The sequence below is a fragment of the Staurois parvus genome, unplaced genomic scaffold (genome assembly GCF_062004578.1).
Source record: "Staurois parvus isolate SC_StPar_1 unplaced genomic scaffold, SC_StPar_1.0 ptg001762l, whole genome shotgun sequence".
NCBI lineage: Eukaryota > Metazoa > Chordata > Amphibia > Anura > Ranidae > Staurois > Staurois parvus.
In genome coordinates, this window is record NW_028319558.1 from 156,014 (window position 1) to 174,571 (window position 18,558).

General features: G+C 45.8%; 1 protein-coding gene across 12 annotated transcripts in view; it reads right to left on the reverse strand.

Moving 5' to 3' along the window:
* The window catches only part of PTPRF (protein tyrosine phosphatase receptor type F), a 295,456-nt gene that overhangs the window by 78,492 nt on the left and 198,406 nt on the right, over positions 1-18,558 (reverse strand). For all 12 annotated transcript variants that reach the window (XM_089663763.1, XM_089663762.1, XM_089663761.1 and 9 more), the window contains 4 exons: positions 11,357-11,626; positions 10,686-11,267; positions 10,217-10,350; positions 6,052-6,196 (listed from right to left, as the gene is read on the reverse strand). In XM_089663763.1, coding sequence (XP_089519889.1) covers positions 6,052-6,196; positions 10,217-10,350; positions 10,686-11,267; positions 11,357-11,626 — 1,131 coding nt within the window. The remainder of the gene's footprint in view (positions 1-6,051; positions 6,197-10,216; positions 10,351-10,685; positions 11,268-11,356; positions 11,627-18,558) is intronic.

The following is an 18,558-nucleotide window of genomic DNA, read 5'->3' on the forward strand; positions in this document are numbered from 1 at the left end:
GTTCACCTATAAATCGCACAGAATGTGACTCAGCTCAAAGTATAAGTTCATCTTTTGACCAAAAATAATAACTGTACATTTCTTTTGCAGGTAGAAAACTATGAATTTATTATTTTTGGTTGCAGGAGCCTGTAAAGCATGGCACCGGCAATCAACAGATCACCGGTGCAATGCAAGTCTCCTGCGGACCTGTCAGTATATCTGCAGGAGCCTGTAAAGCATGGCATCGATGATCAGCAGATCACTGGAGCCATGCGAGTCTCCTGCGGACCTGTCAGTATATCTGCAGGAGCCTGTAAAGCATGGCATCGGCGATCAGCAGATCACTGGAGCCATGCAAGTCTCCTGAAGACCTGTCAGTATATCTGCAGGAGCCTGTAAAGCATGGCACCGGCAATCAACAGATCACCGGTGCAATGCAAGTCTCCTGCGGACCTGTCAGTATATCTGCAGGAGCCTGTAAAGCATGGCATCGATGATCAGCAGATCACTGGTGTCATGCAAGTCTCCTGCGGACCTGTCAGTATATCTGCAGGAGCCTGTAAAGCATGGCATCGATGATCAGCAGATCACTGGAGCCATGCGAGTCTCCTGCGGACCTGTCAGTATATCTGCAGGAGCCTGTAAAGCATGGCACCGATGATCAGCAGATCACTGGAGCCATGCGAGTCTCCTGCAGACCTGTCAGCATATATGGAGGAGCCTGTACGGGATGTACAAGTAAGCAGATATACTGACACGAAGATTCAATGAACTGCCACAGCACTCCACAGCACCATGGTAGCTCATTGAGAACTACAAGCCGCTAAGGCTGTTGGGACTTGTAGTTCATTCATTCACAGAACACTATGAATGAATGTCGCGGCTGTGTGGGCGGAGCCCTGTATGGCCACGCTGTTTTTAAAAGGTGACAGCTAGTATGGGGAGCTTCTCCCTGTACCTCTGTCACAGGGAGAGGGGGAGGGGCGGCAGCAGGTGCAGCATTGGGACCATGTTACATGTTTCACTCTAAATATGGGTGGAACGTGTAACATGTTCCCAAAGGTGAACATATCCATGCAAAATTCAAAAAGCCCGTTTATCGTACCTACACCTATGAACAGGGCTGCTGTTAGAAACCATGGGGCCCAATACAGCCACCCTGACAGGCCCCCCCCCCCCCAAATAATAAACATAGTTTACTATGCTTCAGATATGAATGAACACTGTGAGTGGTTGGTACTGATCATTCATTGTGTTCATTCAGGAAAGGAAGGGGCTGGTAAATGTGACATATTTACAGGACCCTTCCCCCACTCTCTATCCTAAAGGATCCTATTATGTGCTTGCAGAGGAAGGAGGCAGTGGCACTGCGGAATGGGGGCACATGGGGGGGTCCTGGGCAGCAGGGGGAAACGTATAGTGAACAGGGATGGTCATGGGTGCAGCGGGGGGGAAATGATTGGAACAGATCCCCCATACGGCTCTCTCTACCGCAGCTCAAAGCCAAGTGGGAGGGAGAGGAGAAGAAGCCAATATTCAGCTGCTGCAGAGAGAGCCATACAGGGGATCGGTTCCAGTAATTGTCCCCCACAATGAGCTGATCACCCTCCCTGTCCACATCCGATTCACCCAGCTGCCTGGGCCCCCCTGATGGCCTGGGCCCCGTACAGGAGGACTGGTGGTACCCCCTTATCCATGGCCCTGCCTATGAAAGCTGTAAAAGCGCTTTGTGGCATTTTATAGCAATACGGGTAGAAGAACCATAAAAAAAAGAAACTTTATGCACAGCTACGTTACTAATATCCCCAACCCATCCCTCCTGGACTACAAGACCCAGCATGCACCTGCTGCCAATGGGTGAAAGGACACAATGGGGGGAGATTTACTAAAACTGGAGCACTCAGACTCTGGTGCAGATGTGCATGGCGGCCAATCAGCTTCTAGCTTCAGCTTATTCAGTTAAGCTTTGGCAATAAAACCTGGAAGCTGATTGGTTTGATCTGACAATACACACATTATTTCTGTCCTATATCTGATCGCCTCTCGGGGGATCAGGAAGGACATTTTCCCCTGCAGGAGGAAAGTGGATCGTGCTTTGCTGGGTTTTTTTGCCTTCCTCTGGATCCACTGTGGGTGTAGGATTATAACTTTTATTTTTAATGGTTGATTTGGATGGACTTTTGTCTTTTTTCAGCCAGACTAACTATGTAACTATATGTAACCATGCATGTAACTATGTAACTATATGTAACCATGCATGTAACTATGTAACTATATGTAACCATGCATGTAACTATGTAACTATATGTAACCATGCATGTAACTATGTAACTATATGTAACCATGCATGTAACTATGTAACTATATGTAACCATGCATGTAACTATGTAACTATATGTAACCATGCATGTATCTATGTAACTATATGTAACCATGCATGTATCTATGTAACTATATGTAACCATGCATGTATCTATGTAACTATATGTAACCATGCATGTAACTATGTAACTATATGTAACCATGCATGTAACTATGTAACTATATGTAACCATGCATGTAACTATGTAACTATATGTAACCATGCATGTAACTATGTAACTATATGTAACCATGCATGTAACTATGTAACTATATGTAACCATGCATGTAACTATGTAACTATATGTAACCATGCATGTATCTATGTAACTATATGTAACCATGCATCTAACTATATGTAACCATGCATGTAACTATGTAACTATATGTAACCATGCATGTAACTATATGTAACCATGCATGTATCTATGTAACTATATGTAACCATGCATGTAACTATATGTAACCATGCATGTAACTATGTAACTATATGTAACCATGCATGTAACTATGTAACTATATGTAACCATGCATGTAACTATATGTAACCATGCATGTATCTATGTAACTATATGTAACCATGCATGTAACTATGTAACTATATGTAACCATGCATGTATCTATGTAACTATATGTAACCATGCATGTATCTATGTAACTATATGTAACCATGCATGTAACTATGTAACTATATCCCGAATGCTGCTATTGTTTGGAATCGGATACAAGTACTCGGACTATACATGAAATGTATTAATATGGAATTATTAAAGCTGTCTACTATACCAGCCCCATGGAGGGCACGGGATGGGGGTGTTACTTGGTCAATATTTTTAGTATAGCCCCACGAACCCCATGCCTGGAAATGGCCCCCATGTCCAATATGGCGACAGCAATCTATTGCTCTTAGTTTTGGTGACACTTCTAGAACGTCCAACCCAGAGCAGTGTAACAGTGCAAGAACTAAAACGATGAGCAGAACGTAAATTGATGCCACAAAGCACTGACATGGCGGGGAATGTCATGGTATCTGCGCTATGGAAAAGCAGCGTGCAATGAGGACTCCGCCCACCACACACCATCTACATGCATGTCACACTCAGCAAGCGCAGTCAGACACTTATCAAAGTGGAGCGCTACCTCCACTACGAGTTATATTATGGGTAGCACAGCGGCTAAATGGTTAGCACTTCCGCCTGGCAGTACTCGGGTCGTTGGTTCAAATCCCAACCATGGCATCACCTGCCTGGAGTTTGCATGTTCTCCCTGTGCCTGCGTGGGTTTCCTCCCACGCTCCCAAGACATGCTGGTAGGTTAATTGGCTCCTGTCTAAGTTGTCCCTAGTATGTGTATGTATGAATGTGAGTTAGGGACCTTAGATTGTACGCCCCTTGAGGGTTAGGGACCTTAGATTGTACGCCCCTTGAGGGTTAGGGACTGATGTGAATGTACAATATATATGTAAAGCGCTGCGTAAATTGACAGAGCTACACCAATTATGGGGCACTATTGATTGTACTGACACCAATGATGTGGGACTATTCCTCCCACTGACACCAATGATGGGGCACTATTCCTCCCACTGACACCAATGATGGGGCACTATTCCTCCCACTGACACCAATGATGGGGCACTATTCCTCCCACTGATACCAACGATGGGACACTATTCCTCCCACTGACACCAATGATGGGGCACTATTCCTGCCACTGACACCAATGATGGGGCACTATTCCTCCCACTGACACCAATGATGGGGCACTATTCCTCCCACTGACACCAATGGTGGGGCACTATTCCTCCCACTGACACCAATGATGGGACACTATTCCTCCCACTGATACCAATGATGGGGCACTATTCCTCCCACTGACACCAATGATGGGGCACTATTCCTCCCACTGACACCAATGGTGGGGCACTATTCCTCCCACTGATACCAATGATGGGGCACTATTCCTCCCACTGACACCAATGATGGGGCACTATTCCTCCCACTGACACCAATGGTGGGGCACTATTCCTCCCACTGACACCAATGGTGGGGCACTATTCCTCCCACTGATACCAATGGTGGGGCACTATTCCTCCCACTGACACCAATGATGGGGCACTATTCCTCCCACTGATACCAATGATGGGGCACTATTCCTCCCACTGATACCAATGATGGGGCACTATTCCTCCCACTGATACCAATGATGGGGCACTATTCCTCCCACTGACACCAATGATGGGGCACTATTCATTGATGGCGCTATATAAGTACCTGAAATAAATAAATAAATAAATATTGTATGGCAGGGGTCCCTTACGTTTCATTAAGAATATTGAAGGCCTCTCTGACTTCTCTTCTCTAAAAAGGATTTTAGGATGTGCTTAAAGGGAAACGTTTTATGTATGTTCTTTTTTTTATCATTGTAAGCCCCCCTTAAAATATATGTGTGGAAAAGTGTCTAAGGGGGTCTTTGTTGAAATTTTTTCTTCCCATCTGGCCCAATCACACAATATGCAGATCCAGTGCGGGTCAGCAGGAACCCCCAGAATGCCCAGGGAAAGAAGGCAGGATGGCCAAGATTTATTATTGTTTATGTATTTCAGGTACTTATATAGCGCCATCTATTTACGCAGCACTTTACATATATATTGTACATTCACATCAGTCCCCGCCCCCGAGGAGCGTACAATCTAAGGTCCCTAACTCACATTCATACTTACACATACTAGGGACAATTTAGACAGGAGCCAATTCACCTACCAGCATGTCTTTGGAGTGTTGGAGGAAACCGGAGTACCCGGAGAAAACCCACGCAGGCACAGGGAGAACATGCAAACTCCAGGCAGGTGATGCCATGGCTGGGATTTCAACCGATGACCTGAGTACTGCCAGGCGGAAGTGCTAACCACTTAGCCACTGTGATGGTGAAATTGTTCACTGGCTACAAGTTGCTTTGCTGGTCAAATTATTTCTTCCCTGTTCTCCTTAAACACTCAAGTATTAATTAAAGTGGACCTTTCTGCATGAATAAATACCCACTATGACAGGATATACAACATACAGTATGTATACTTGGAAAAAAAACCCCAAAAAACAAAAAAGCTCCAGCTTTTATCAACAAAAGGGATCAGACTGCAGCACTGTAACTCTGTAGCAAGTGTGAGAGGCTGCAGCAGGGGCTGATCTGTGTCAGGCATTTGTGAACACCGCTGACTAGGGACCAGGATTTACTTTTTTGTGTCATCTTTGAGGCGACACACCAGTCCAGGAAGCCAATGTTGACTTTGGATGAGGACAGAACAAAGCTGGCTCTGTCCTTCTGGAGAGAAGAGCAGATGAAGCCGTTGCCAGGGGAAGTAATGTTCAGGAGATTCATACTCACGACACAGCTAGCGTGCATGCGCATAGCATGGAAATGCGGGTGATAGGTCCACTTTAATATTATTACCAGTGATAATAATTTGACGTTACAAGGGTTCTGTATGCCCACATCAGTCCTCTGCCCATGATGCCACTATATGAGGAGGACTATGAGCCCTGCAGAGGGATGAGCTTGACTGAACAGCATGCGACATCTCACACTTACCCGTGTGTTCCGCCAGTCTGGACCATCCAGGCCCTGACCCCATGAGGAGAATCACACACACAACACTCGCAGAGGCCGACTCCAGCCACACACAACCTACCCGCATCCGACAGAAGTACTTACTGGACTGGGCCGTCCGAGCCTGGACCACAGAGGTGTACACCCCCAGCCCCATCGCCGATGACGCTGCAAGCTGAAAACTGTACGGGGTGTCAGGCTTCAACCCTTCCACCGCATAGGAAGACGCCGGAGCAAACGTTACTTTTTGCTGAAATGAAAAAAGAGATCAAAGATGATTCATGAGAACAAATCTCTTCTCAGCGAGGAAAGGCGAGTCTTAGTGTTCAGAGCATGAAAAACATCAAATACATAATTGCCGTCAATATAGGAAATGCGGAATAAGAAAACTCCTCCTATAGTATGGGAAATGCTCCAGTACCCAGGAAAAAGAAAGAACCCCGACCCCAACCCCAACCTCTAACCCTATCCCCAACCCTAACCCCAACCCTAACCTCTAACCTCTAACCCCAACCTCTAACCCCAACCCTAACTCTAACCATGTTCCCCTGACCCTAACCCTACTCTAACCTGAACCCCCTAATCTGACCTGAACCCCCTAACCCTACTCTAACCCGAACCCCCTAATCTGACCTGAACCCCCCAACCCTACTCTAACCCGAACCCCCTAATCTGACCTAAACCCCTTAACCCTACTCTAACCCGAACCCCCTAATCTGACCTGAACCCCCCAACCCTACTCTAACTCGAACCCCCTAATCTGACCTGAACCCCCTAACCCTACTCTAACCCGAACCCCCTAATCTGACCTGAACCCCCTAACCCTACTCTAACCCGAACCCCCTAATCTGACCTAAACCCCTTAACCCTACTCTAACCCGAACCCCCTAATCTGACCTGAACCCCCTAACCCTACTCTAACCTGAACCCCCTAATCTAACCCAAACCCCCTAACCCTAATCTAACCCAAACCCCCTAATCTAACCTGAACCCCCTAACCCTAATCTAACCCAAACCCCCTAATCTAAACTGAACCCCCTAACCCTACTCTAACCAGAACCCCCTAACCCTAATCTAACCAGAACCCCCTAATCTAACCAGAACCCCCTAACCCTAATCTAACCCAAACCCCCTAACCCTAATCTAACCCAAACCCCCTAATCTAACCTGAACCCCCTAACCCTACTCTAACCCTAACCCCCTAACCCTAATCTAACCCAAACCCCCTAATCTAACCTGAACCCCCTAACCCTACTCTAACCCTAACCCCCTAACCCTAATCTAACCCAAACCCCCTAATCTAACCTGAACCCCCTAACCCTACTCTAACCAGAACCCCCTAATCTAACCAGAACCCCCTAACCCAAATCTAACCCTAACCTTAATCTAACCCCAATCCCCTAACCCTACCCTAACCCTAATCTAACCCTACTCTGCTTCCCTCTCTGGGTCTGGTGGACAGGAAACTGGATCGCAGCAGCGCTCTATGGTATGAGGTATGAGGAGACTAGAGGTGGCCGAGGAAGGAGGAGAAGAAGCGGAGAAGCTGTGAGCGGAGCGGCTGCCACTGGAGTTTTATTATCCATAGAGCCCTGCTGCGATCCAGCTTCCTGTCCACCAGACCCAAAGAGGGAAGCACCTGTAAGGGCTCATACCCATATCACCTTGAAGGAGAACCTACCCTGAGTTCCAGTCCGGACCTTTATCGTTGAAGTAGATCTGTGTTGATTTGCATACTGTGTAATTATATTACGCTTCTGGTGAGTGCGCAATTTTTACCTTACCATTGGGAGCAACACCACGGGATTGAAAGCTGTAGATCACGATATATTCATCTAGAGACTGTCATTAATTTATGTTCTTATCATTGGGGACATTTATTCTTATATATATATATTATATTTATTACAATTCATTGATTAGCACTGCACATATTATTATACGTCTAACAATTTAATGTTGAACCCTAACCTTGACCCTATTGTAACCCTAACCCCCAACCCTATTGTAACCCTAACCCCCAACCTACTTCTATCTCTATTCCAATGCTAACCCCCTAACCCCGGCCCTACTCTAACGCCAACCCTAACTTCTAAGAATTTAATGTTGAACCCCAACGTTTCACCTTGACCCAATTCTAAGTCTAACCCCCAACCCTACTTTCATCCTAACCCCCTAACCCCAACCCTACTCTAACGCCAACCCTAACTTCTAAGAATTTAATGTTGAACCCTAACGTTTCACCTTGACCCTATTCTAACCCTAACCCCCAACCTACTTCTATCTCTATTCCAATGCTAACCCTCTAAACCTAACCCCCTAACCCCGACCCTACTCTAACGCCAACCCTAACTTCTAACAATTTAATGTTGAACCCTAACCTTGACCCTATTCTAACCCTAACCCCCAACCTACTTCTATCTCTATTCCAATGCTAACCCCCTAACCCCGGCCCTACTCTAACGCCAACCCTAACTTCTAACAATTTAATGTTGAACCCTAACGTTTCACCTTGACCCAATTCTAAGTCTAACCCCCAACCCTACTTTCATCCTAACCCCCTAACCCCGCTCTAACGCTAACATTTTATTAGTGAACCCTAACCTCTAACACTGGCCCCCCTTAACCCCTTTTTTCTCAGCAGTGATAGTCTAGTATTAGGTTGTTTTTTTTTTTAAAATAACTGTCAGTTTAAGTGACGCAGAATTATTAAAAAAAAAAAAAAAACCTCTTTGTGTATGAAGGTAAACACATCAGTAAACACGGAACAGTACATTGGAAGGGATACATTTTAATGTTGATCTATAAATAAATGAGAACACAAGCTTTTAAAGCAGCGCCCGGCTCTTCATCGGGTGTACAAGTGAAGGCTGAATATTAAAATATACATTATAAATAAAAGCTGCAAGCATTAGTCACAATCCTGCTGTTCTGGTTAAAACAATAAAGAATTCTTCTGAATATTCTTTAGACCGGTTGCTCAGAGCAATATAAAAAGTCGTCAGCCATATTCTGCCATCACTGAAGCTGGGCTGGAGAAATGTACTAAATGTCCATCCAGGTCCATCAACCTGGCCAGGTGGACGAATATTTTTTTCAACTTCGGCTGCATCCAAAATCTGTTCTATGCTTGTTTCAGCAGTCTATAAAATGCAAATCCTGCATGTCAAAAAACATACATGCAGGCTGTCATGAGCACCAACATGGCAGGGAGTCTCCTCCGTAACAGTTTTATCACCTGCTGATCCGTTATTTTATCCACTTCCTGTAACAGGGTGACAACAATGTTTGTTTGGCAGTGAAATCACAAAGTAGCGTTGTCACCCTGTGGACAGGGTAGTCTTGGATGGACATGTAGCTTTAAATGGACTTTACGTAAAAGACAAACAAATGAAAGCCCAGCTTCAGCTAACAACTTTATAGCAGGTAGTTATAGTAGCATTTGTTCTCTTTTGGTAAAAAGGTTTCTAAAATATGAATAACAGCCAGATGTTATAAGCACCCCCCAGGAATGTCAGATGGTTTGTCCCAACCAGGGGCGGACTGACCATTTGGAAACTCGGGCACCGCCCGAGGGCCCGGGGTCAGTAGGGGGCCACATGAGATGCCCCTGGTACCTTTTTCATAGGCTTTTTTGAGTTTGGGCAAGGACACAGGGGCCCCATGATCCCCTATTGCCCGGGGGCCCCATGAGTTGTCAGTCCGCCCCTGGTCCCAACCCCTGTAAAAGATGCTTTTTCTGGACAGCTTGGCCTGGGACAATAATGGACCTACTTGCAGCATCAATAGGTAAAAGAAAAACTGGTATGGAGGACACAGAAAAACAAAAATTGTTGTGTTAAAGCTGAAGTGCAATTATGTCTTTTATTGCACAGTTACATTGATTCTACATGGACCAATGTTAGTATGAATATTCCACACCTGTGGGACTGCGGTGGAAGAGGAGAATCACTTTAGTAGTCAGTGCTACTACAGCAATCTCAATGGTCTTCCGGGTCCTATGCTGAGCAGCTGCCCTTCTGCATGGTGAACCCCTCAATGACTGGGGGGGGGGAGGACCTGGAGGACCCTGGAGATCACTGTAGTAGTACCGACTACTACAATGATTCTCTGTTTCCACAATGGTGGGAAAAAATGTATCTGGGCCTAATTTTGAACTGCTTTGCGTTCACCAGTATGATACAGCATGTATAATTCGGGGTCCTGCTGTTCCTAGCCATGATTCAGCATTCATCTTCTTCTGTTTGCCCAATACAAAGACATCTCTTACCTTCGGTCCATCCTGCCCCTCCCAGAACTGCAGTTCATAGGAACTGATTCGCTCCTGCGAAGCGGACTGCCAGGTGAGCATTATTCGGGTGTCTGACTCGGCTTCTGCCTGGAAATTGACCGGCTGGGCTGGAACTGCAGGGTTAAACAGAATCATTAGAACAGTCCCAAGTTTGCCATCTATAATATCAGCAGTAGGACAAATATCTGTAGAATGCCAAAGACAGGGACACCCAGGAGGCAATGTTCTTCTGTGTACAGGGACGTGAAGGGTGTTAGTAAAGGAAGTGAAAGAAAAGTTACTTAACAGACAACATTTAATATCTGACAAAAGGTTCCAACCCTTCCCTGCCCCATCCAAAGCCTACATAAAAAGAGTTTCTGGTGAAACTGAGCTTTAAGAATGAAGAAGTCTCACTATTTATCAAAAATGTTCACAAAAGTGGATACAACTTCATTAAACCACTCACCTCCCTGCTGGGTCTTGACTTGGACCATATCTGAAGGTGGCCCATCCCCAACAGACGTGAAGGCCAGAACCCGGATGCTATAAGTGATTCCTGTGGTTAGTCCTCCAATTGTGGTCAGCAGATTGTCCACTACATTGTGCTTTTGCCACATGCTGAAGGGAAGATGTGGGTCAGATGTGTAATATACCCGGAATCCTCGGATCTGACCATTGGCTTCTTCTGGAGGATCCCACTGGACAATCATGGTACTGGAGCTGAGCATTCGAGCCTGGACTTTCAATGGAGGACCTGATGGAGCCTGTTCCCCTGTCCGTGCTTCCACCACCTCACTCGGAGGGCCCCGGCCGATGTTGTTGACTGCGATGACGCGGAATTCATATTCTGAGAAGGGGCTGAGGCCTCCGATACTGTAACGGGTGGTGGCCACCCCATCGACCTCCTGGAACGAGCCTTCTGACAACTTGGGCTTATACTGTATGACGTAGTAGGACAAAGGTTCTGGGTTTCCGGAATCCCACGTCAAGGTGACGCTAGTGGCTGTCGTCTCTGTTACCATCACAGCTACCGGTGGTTTTGGCAAAGCTGGAAGAGTGGAGAAAGTGAGATAGATCAAGTATATTGAAGATGACCTATTCCTTCTCCAATCTGCTGATCTGTTCATGCGCACTTACCTTTCACTGTAATCTGTGCCACTGCCTCAATCATGCCAAGGGAAGAGATCGCCACGCAGGTGTAATTGGCAGATTCACGAATATTGGTCAATTCCAGGACATTACGGCCTACCGGCATCTCGTCCTCTTTGGTAAGTTCTTCTGCGCCGGCCATCCACTTTACATAAGGCATGGGGGCACCGACTGCGACACAGGTCAGGTTCACACTGCCCCCAGGCATCACTTCGTGGTTACTAGGGGGGATGGAGAAACGAGGGGCCACGCGGCGTACTGCAAAGAGCCAGACAGGAGCAGTGTTTAGGCATGAACAGAGGTAAAACTTCATAAAAGCATACTGGAGTCAAACACATCACCTGCACGAAACAGACTCTTCAGAAAATTCACTTTAGTCAGAATCCAACTTAATCCCAAATCTGAACATTTTATGTAAAAACATTCACCTTCAAATAAAGGTCAGGAGGCCTTTTTAAAGATATTTAATAAAAGATTTAAAAGATTTGGCTTTGTGCAGAATGATATTCAATAATAATTCTGGAAGGAGATTGTTGAGAAGAAGAAAAGATTTGGGATGGCATGAGATGCCAACAATTCACTCACCTGTATACATTTTAGCACTTTTAAAAATTACACCATTTTAACAAAGTCTTCAAATTCTATCAGCAGGACCTCTCCAATACAAATCTGACAGAACACTCCCCAAGGGTCATTAATGAAAGCAGAAACTACTTAGCAATACCAAGCAGGAGACAGAATAACCTGACATATTAATCACACGGAGAGTATTTAGTTATTGCATGGAAAATATTCTAAAGCAAAACTTCAAACAAAATGTATTTTTTTGTTTTATAAAGAGAGAGGAACCTCTGACATGTTTTACTGCCATTATTGGCAGATTTCCCAAACCAATCCTGTCCTTTACGATGGCCATCCCCGGAACAGGAAGTGAGGAGTTATGTCCACCATAGGGGCACACACTGCAGTAAAATCTCTTTTCCTGGCACCAACATGGCAGCACACTAATGGTAGAGCTCCACCTCTAACCTCTCCCTCAGGACCAAAAGGAAAGACAGCCAACACCTTCGTATGAAATAGCATTTTCTGTTTTTGGCATCTACCAACCCTCTCAGCTAGGTGTTTATCACTGGTATGCTGCCATGTTGGCACCAGGAAAACAGAATTGTATCAAATACTTACTGTAATTTTCCTTTCCTGGAGCCAAATCAAGGCAGCATACAGACCCACCCTCAGTATGTAGCTTATTATGGAGAACACTGGGGGTGATAGCTGGCTTTCTTTTATGCTATTCACTGGTCCTGAGAGAGGGGTTAGAAGTGGAGCTCTATCACTAGTTTGCCGCCATGGCTTGGTGCCGCAAAAGGAAAAGTATGTGATACATGTTCTGGTTTTTGGTCAAGGAAGAAGAGTCAGAACTTCTAAAAAGTTTGGTTTGCCATTTGTTGAGTTTTTTTCCCACTTCCCATCTTGTCACCACAACTGTCACCAAGACAAGAAGTAAGGTGCAATCCTCCCAATGGGAACACATGTAGCAAAAATCTAAAAGAGGTTCCCATTCTTTCCAACTCTAGCCAAAATTAAAACAGAAAAAAGGGTTTTTATCTGGAATTGGGCATAAGAGCTAAATGCACAAACATCAAGAGCATACAGTCTTCATAAATATACAATAAAAACCAAGATATCATGAATTCATAGAACAGTTTTGGATTTTAGATCTAGAACATTCTGGCTTCATTATATTTCAGAAAAACTTGGGATTCCACCAGCCCAGCTGGGTGAGGCCAATGTGGATGGCAATGGTATGATGGTGGTCTTGTTTCCAGTGTAGCATCTTGACTGCTTCCTTTTTCTGTGAGCGCAGCTTGGAGAGGAAAGGAGAGAGCAGTGCGTCCAGCGGCATCAGGTGAGGACGAGAGATGGTGACCATTCACAGAACATGCTTCGAGCAGGAAAGAAGAAGACATAGGAGGGACGAGGAAGAGGGGGAAACACGATGGCTGGTGGGTGGTGGGGTAAAAAGGGATATCAAGGACCATGCTCCAGTAGTTGTAGGACTCAGAGGTTGTATACATGCAGTGTGTTATGCCAGGGCTTACGTCACGTTTTTGTTTATCCCATCTTCTGACCCTATACAGTACTTCAATGGCTAGTTGGACACGTGTAAATGTCTCTGACACCTTTTACCTGACAAATGCTGCTTTATCTCCTCAGACTATTCAAGCTGATCTTCATTATTATTTGACAGTTACATAGTTAATCTGGTTGAAAAAAGACACAAGTCTATCCAGTTCTACCGTAAGTTACCATTATGTGATTGCAATATGATTGATTAATTCCTCACAAGTTCCCTAAGAACAATGATGAACAATGAAGCAGAGAACTAAAAAACAACGTATGTGCACATTCCGTCCACCCAGACTCTGCTGTCAAACTGACATATTAAGATATAGATTTACAGTCAGGTTAATTGGTGCATACTGGGGCTACTAAATTTGGCCCAGGCATCTAAGTTTCAATGACCCCTAGTCATGACTTGCTGCTAAACACTAGTGTCTAAGATTGTGTCCTCACAGTGCACTTCTCATGTCTTGAACCTCACAGCTGTAGAAGGTGGTATCAAAAAGTTTCAAGACTAGCTCTGCAAGTACTTGATATATCTATGTTTACACACTAGTCCCCTAGCACAGCAATAGAGCGCTGCCAGTGTTCCTGCCACTTTTGGAATGTGTCCTGGAAATCATCTTTTCGAAGCGTGTCAAGCACCTTCTGCTATTTGTGCTGGACCTTCTCAGTGGAGACCTTTGAGCTGGATCTTCATGTTTGGGAAGAGGGAGCCAAACCTGGGGAGTAGGGTGGGTGAAGACAGTGAAGTCTGCAGGAGCCAAATGTGACGAGTAGGGTGGGTGAGGAAAATAGATAATTGCAGCCTGGGGACCAACTTGGACCAACACGGCGCATGTTCCAATCACACGTGAGGATTGCCTGGACTGTTCCATATGACACCAACAATGGCAGCAATGTTGTGCACAAGTAGCCAAATGGTTTAGAAATTTCAACATTTTCAGGGGTTAAGCTCGTTGAAGGTCTTCCTGATCTGTCATGGTCTTTCAGTGATGTTCTTCTGCTCTTGAATCGTGTGTGCCATTCAAAACACTGAAAACGACTTATTAAAGCATCGCCCTAAACTTGCCAAATCATGTCAAACGTCGCTGTGGCAGATTTGCCCAGTTTCACACAGAATTACACATTTGTTTAATTTATTTCACTCTTTGTTCTAACTTGCTGTCCCTGATGAAACAGCAGACGTGGTAACGCAAGTGGTCAGAATAGCACCAGTTGCATAGCTCCTGATGTACACAGGACGATGTCTTTTGCCACAAAACTAGTCTTGAAACTTTTTGATATCACCTTGTACAACTTTAATGTGGGATCCTCTAAGGCCCTGTCATCCCTGACTGTTAGTCTCACCAGGCTTGGGCTGAGATTCTATGATAAACTACTATGCTGTGCTCAGTGTTCTCCTTGCTGGAAGGGAAGCTGTACCTGAGGACCTACAGTGAAAGGATCTCCCTGCTTCGTTCATTTTGTAGATCTGTGCTTCCTCCACCACTCCTTCTTCTTCGTTATTACCCCATTTGTTATCATGTGAGCAGCTATGACATAAGCTACCAAGATAGACACCTCCACACAGTGCAGAACAAGGCGTGCTAAAACCGTGATGGGAAAAGATCAGCTGCAGGGAGTAATGGTGGCTGATCCTTAGCCCTCCCCTCACCTTTTTTGGCCGCAGCTACTATAGTTCAGCTCCTCTTTTGTCAAAAGTTTTTATTGAAATGCTAAGTAGTACAAACAACTGATCGCCCGCTCAGGGGTGCCGTACAATAAATCACCAACAGGCGATAATTAAACATTTAAAGAACATTATTAGCGATATAATGCCGCCTAGAGGCTGAGGCTCTATCGCGGCTTCCATGGTTCAGGAGCAATGCCCGAGTGATCAAACAGTAGGTATTATCAGTAAAACAATGGCATTTCATTTAACCTAAGAAAAGAGGAAGAGAAAAAAAACCAGAGAAGAAAAGAGAGAAAAAAGAAGAGAAATATACAATCAGAAATCAAGGAGGAAAAAAAAAGAGATAGAATTTTATTTTTTTTTCTGCAGGCCCGAGCGACCACAAAAATTAGTGAGTCCCCAAACCCAATGGAGAAAGATTGGGAAACTCGTATGTCTACCAAGGACGCCAGATCTTAAAAAATTTAGCATTGGTATCATCAACAATACTGGTCATTTTTTCATGTAACATCAGGATGGTTAAAGTAGGCTTAACCTTACAGAAGAGGACAGAGATGATCTCCAAGCCTTGGCAAAAACCCGTTTAGAGGCAATAAAGATGTATGTGGCAAGCTTCTGTTGGTGCGCAAACAAACCAACAACTGGGCAGTGAAGTAATGCCTCTTTCGCATCTTTCGGAATGGGAAGATAGAATATAAAAGGCCAAAAACTCTGGACCAGAACCCAACGAGACGAGGACATGACCACCAAATGTGGAGTACATCACCACGCATTCCACAGCCATGGAAGCATCTATCGGAAAAGTTGGGATTGGCGCATGCAATGGGAGCAGGCACCCAATACCAACATAATGGAACTTTATAGGCAGCCTCCAGTTCAGTTCTTCTTTTAAGTCGATTTAAAACTGTATGCCCACTTAGGACTACTGTGTCCACAGGGTGAACACCTTGTTATCCCCTTGGCGCCGGTGCCTCCTAGCCCTTTAAGGGTTTCAGAAGCCAGGAGGTGGGGTTTAAAGTCATGTGACCGCTGTGACATGACGTCACGGCGGTCACATGATCGGGAAAGGTCCAGAGCGAAAGAGGAGATCAGGACCTTTTCGTGAGTACCGGACATGTGTGCTGGGAGCGGGCAGGGCGCGCGCTCTCAGCACATCTTTATTTTAATAGAACGCAAATGTGCGGCCGCACTGCGCTAGGCCCAGACGCCGGGAGGCCGCACATTTGCGTTCGGCCGGCGCCAAGAGGTTAAAGTAAGTGGAAAAAAGAAATGTACACACTACACTACAATAATTCCTGGGAAAAAATGAGCCAGAGCTGGCTATTCAAGGCTTTACGTTCTTTTTTTTTTGCATGTAAAATTGCCGGGTTCAAAATATTTTTTTTTTCCAAAAAAAGTTTTTATTTTGAAATAAGAAAGGCATAACAAGTCATATACGGATACGGAACAGGGTTCAAAATATTAATGCAAACGTCAAGATAATATGAAGACAAAATAAAATGGAAGGTAATATTCCACACACACACAAAAAAAAAAAAAAGGATTTAATTTTTTCTGAAGTCGATCGGTGATGAAAAGCAAGGACAGTTGGCAGGCGCTTAAACGAAAACCGCTCAAAGCAATTACTGCACTCCAAAAAGTGCTGAGCCAGATCAGCCGCGGTCAGGAGATCCAGACTCTACAGTAAGGTGATAGAGCACTCTGCGACCCTCCTGTGACCGCAGCTTCCCTCACCAAGAGGAGGTTAGGCTGGCATGAGGCACAGGAGCAGAAGGAGGAAGAACGAAGGCCGCTGAATAATTCAGGAGGCATTAGAGTGCAGTTACAGCCTGCGGTGCAACAGAAGCTTTGATACGTTTTCCCCATGCCACGATCAGTGATGTCCAAATCGCCAAGAGGCTCTCACATTGCACCGTGCGGTGACCTCACTGCATTAGCCGGCTACTCAATACCACCCCCATCCATCCCCGGAGATGGTGCCAGGCCGATATCTCCTCCCCAATGGTGGCATCTCCTTTCATTCATCTCACATCATCCACAGGAAGGAACGGAGGGACCCGGAGCCAAGAGAGCCAATACGCCTCTTCACGGATGCCACTTAGGAAAGAGCTTTTGCAAAGTGACTGCTCAGTGAGGGGGGCCACGATTGTATTTCTTAGGAAAACAATGTATGTATTCTGCAAAAAAAGAGTCCAATGATTGGAGCTTCTAAGGCACAGATGCGGGTAACCCGGAGAGGGCGACAGGTGGGCCCCAGTGGTACTGTAAACTCATAACTCACCTACTGAGCGACATATCAGACTGGATGTCACTCCACTTCCTTAAACTGAACCTCTCCAAAACCGAGTTCTTGTCTTCCCCCCAGCGAGGACACCACCCCCCATTGACTTCTCCATCATGTCCAACCACGCCACCATCAAACCCGCCCCGCAGGCCAGAGTACTTGGTGTCATTCTGGACTCCAACCTATCCTTCCAGCCCCAAGTCCAATCTTTAACAAACTCGTGCAGACTCCACCTCCGCAACATGCAGACTCCACCTCCGCAACATGCAGACTCCACCTCCGCAACATCGCCAAAATCCGCACGTTCCTAACCCCAGAAACCACTAAACAGCTCATCCACTCCCTCATCATATCACGACTCGACTACTGCAACTCCCTCCTCACTGGCCTGCCTCGCCGCTGGCTATCCCCGCTTCAGTCCATCCTGAATACGGCGGCCAGACTCATTTGCCTTTCCAACCGCTCCGTTTCCGCCACCCCCCTCTGCCAATCCCTCCACTGGCTTCCGATTGCCCAATGGATCAAATTCAAAATCCTAACGCTGACGTACAAAGCCGTCCACCATACTGCCCCGAACTACATCACCGACCTAATATCCAAGTACCACCCAACACGCACACTCCGCTCCTCACAAGACCTCCTTCTCTCTAGTTCCCTGGTCTCCTCCTCCCATGCCCGCCTCCAGGACTTCTCCAAGGTGTCACCCATCCTCTGGAACTCCCTGCCCCAACCCATCAGATTATCACCTACTCTCCTCTCCTTTAGGCGCACCCTGAAAACCCACCTCTTCAGGGAAGCCTACCCCACCCCCTGCTAACTTGCCGACCTCCTCCACTCTTCCTACCACCCCATCCCCCACAGCTATCTCCTCCTGTACCACTAGCCCCTCCCTCCTAGATTGTAAGCTCCAAGGAGCAGGGCCCTCGATCCCCTCATGTTTTGCATTGTATTGGTATTGTTCTGTCACATGTTCTGTCCCCCTTTGTAATGTACAGCGCTGAGCGAACTATTGGCGCTTTATAAATACTGTATAATAATAATAATAATAACTGCCGTTTTAGCCTGATCGCATATAAAGAAGACCCAGGCTAGTATTTCAAAACATTGTCA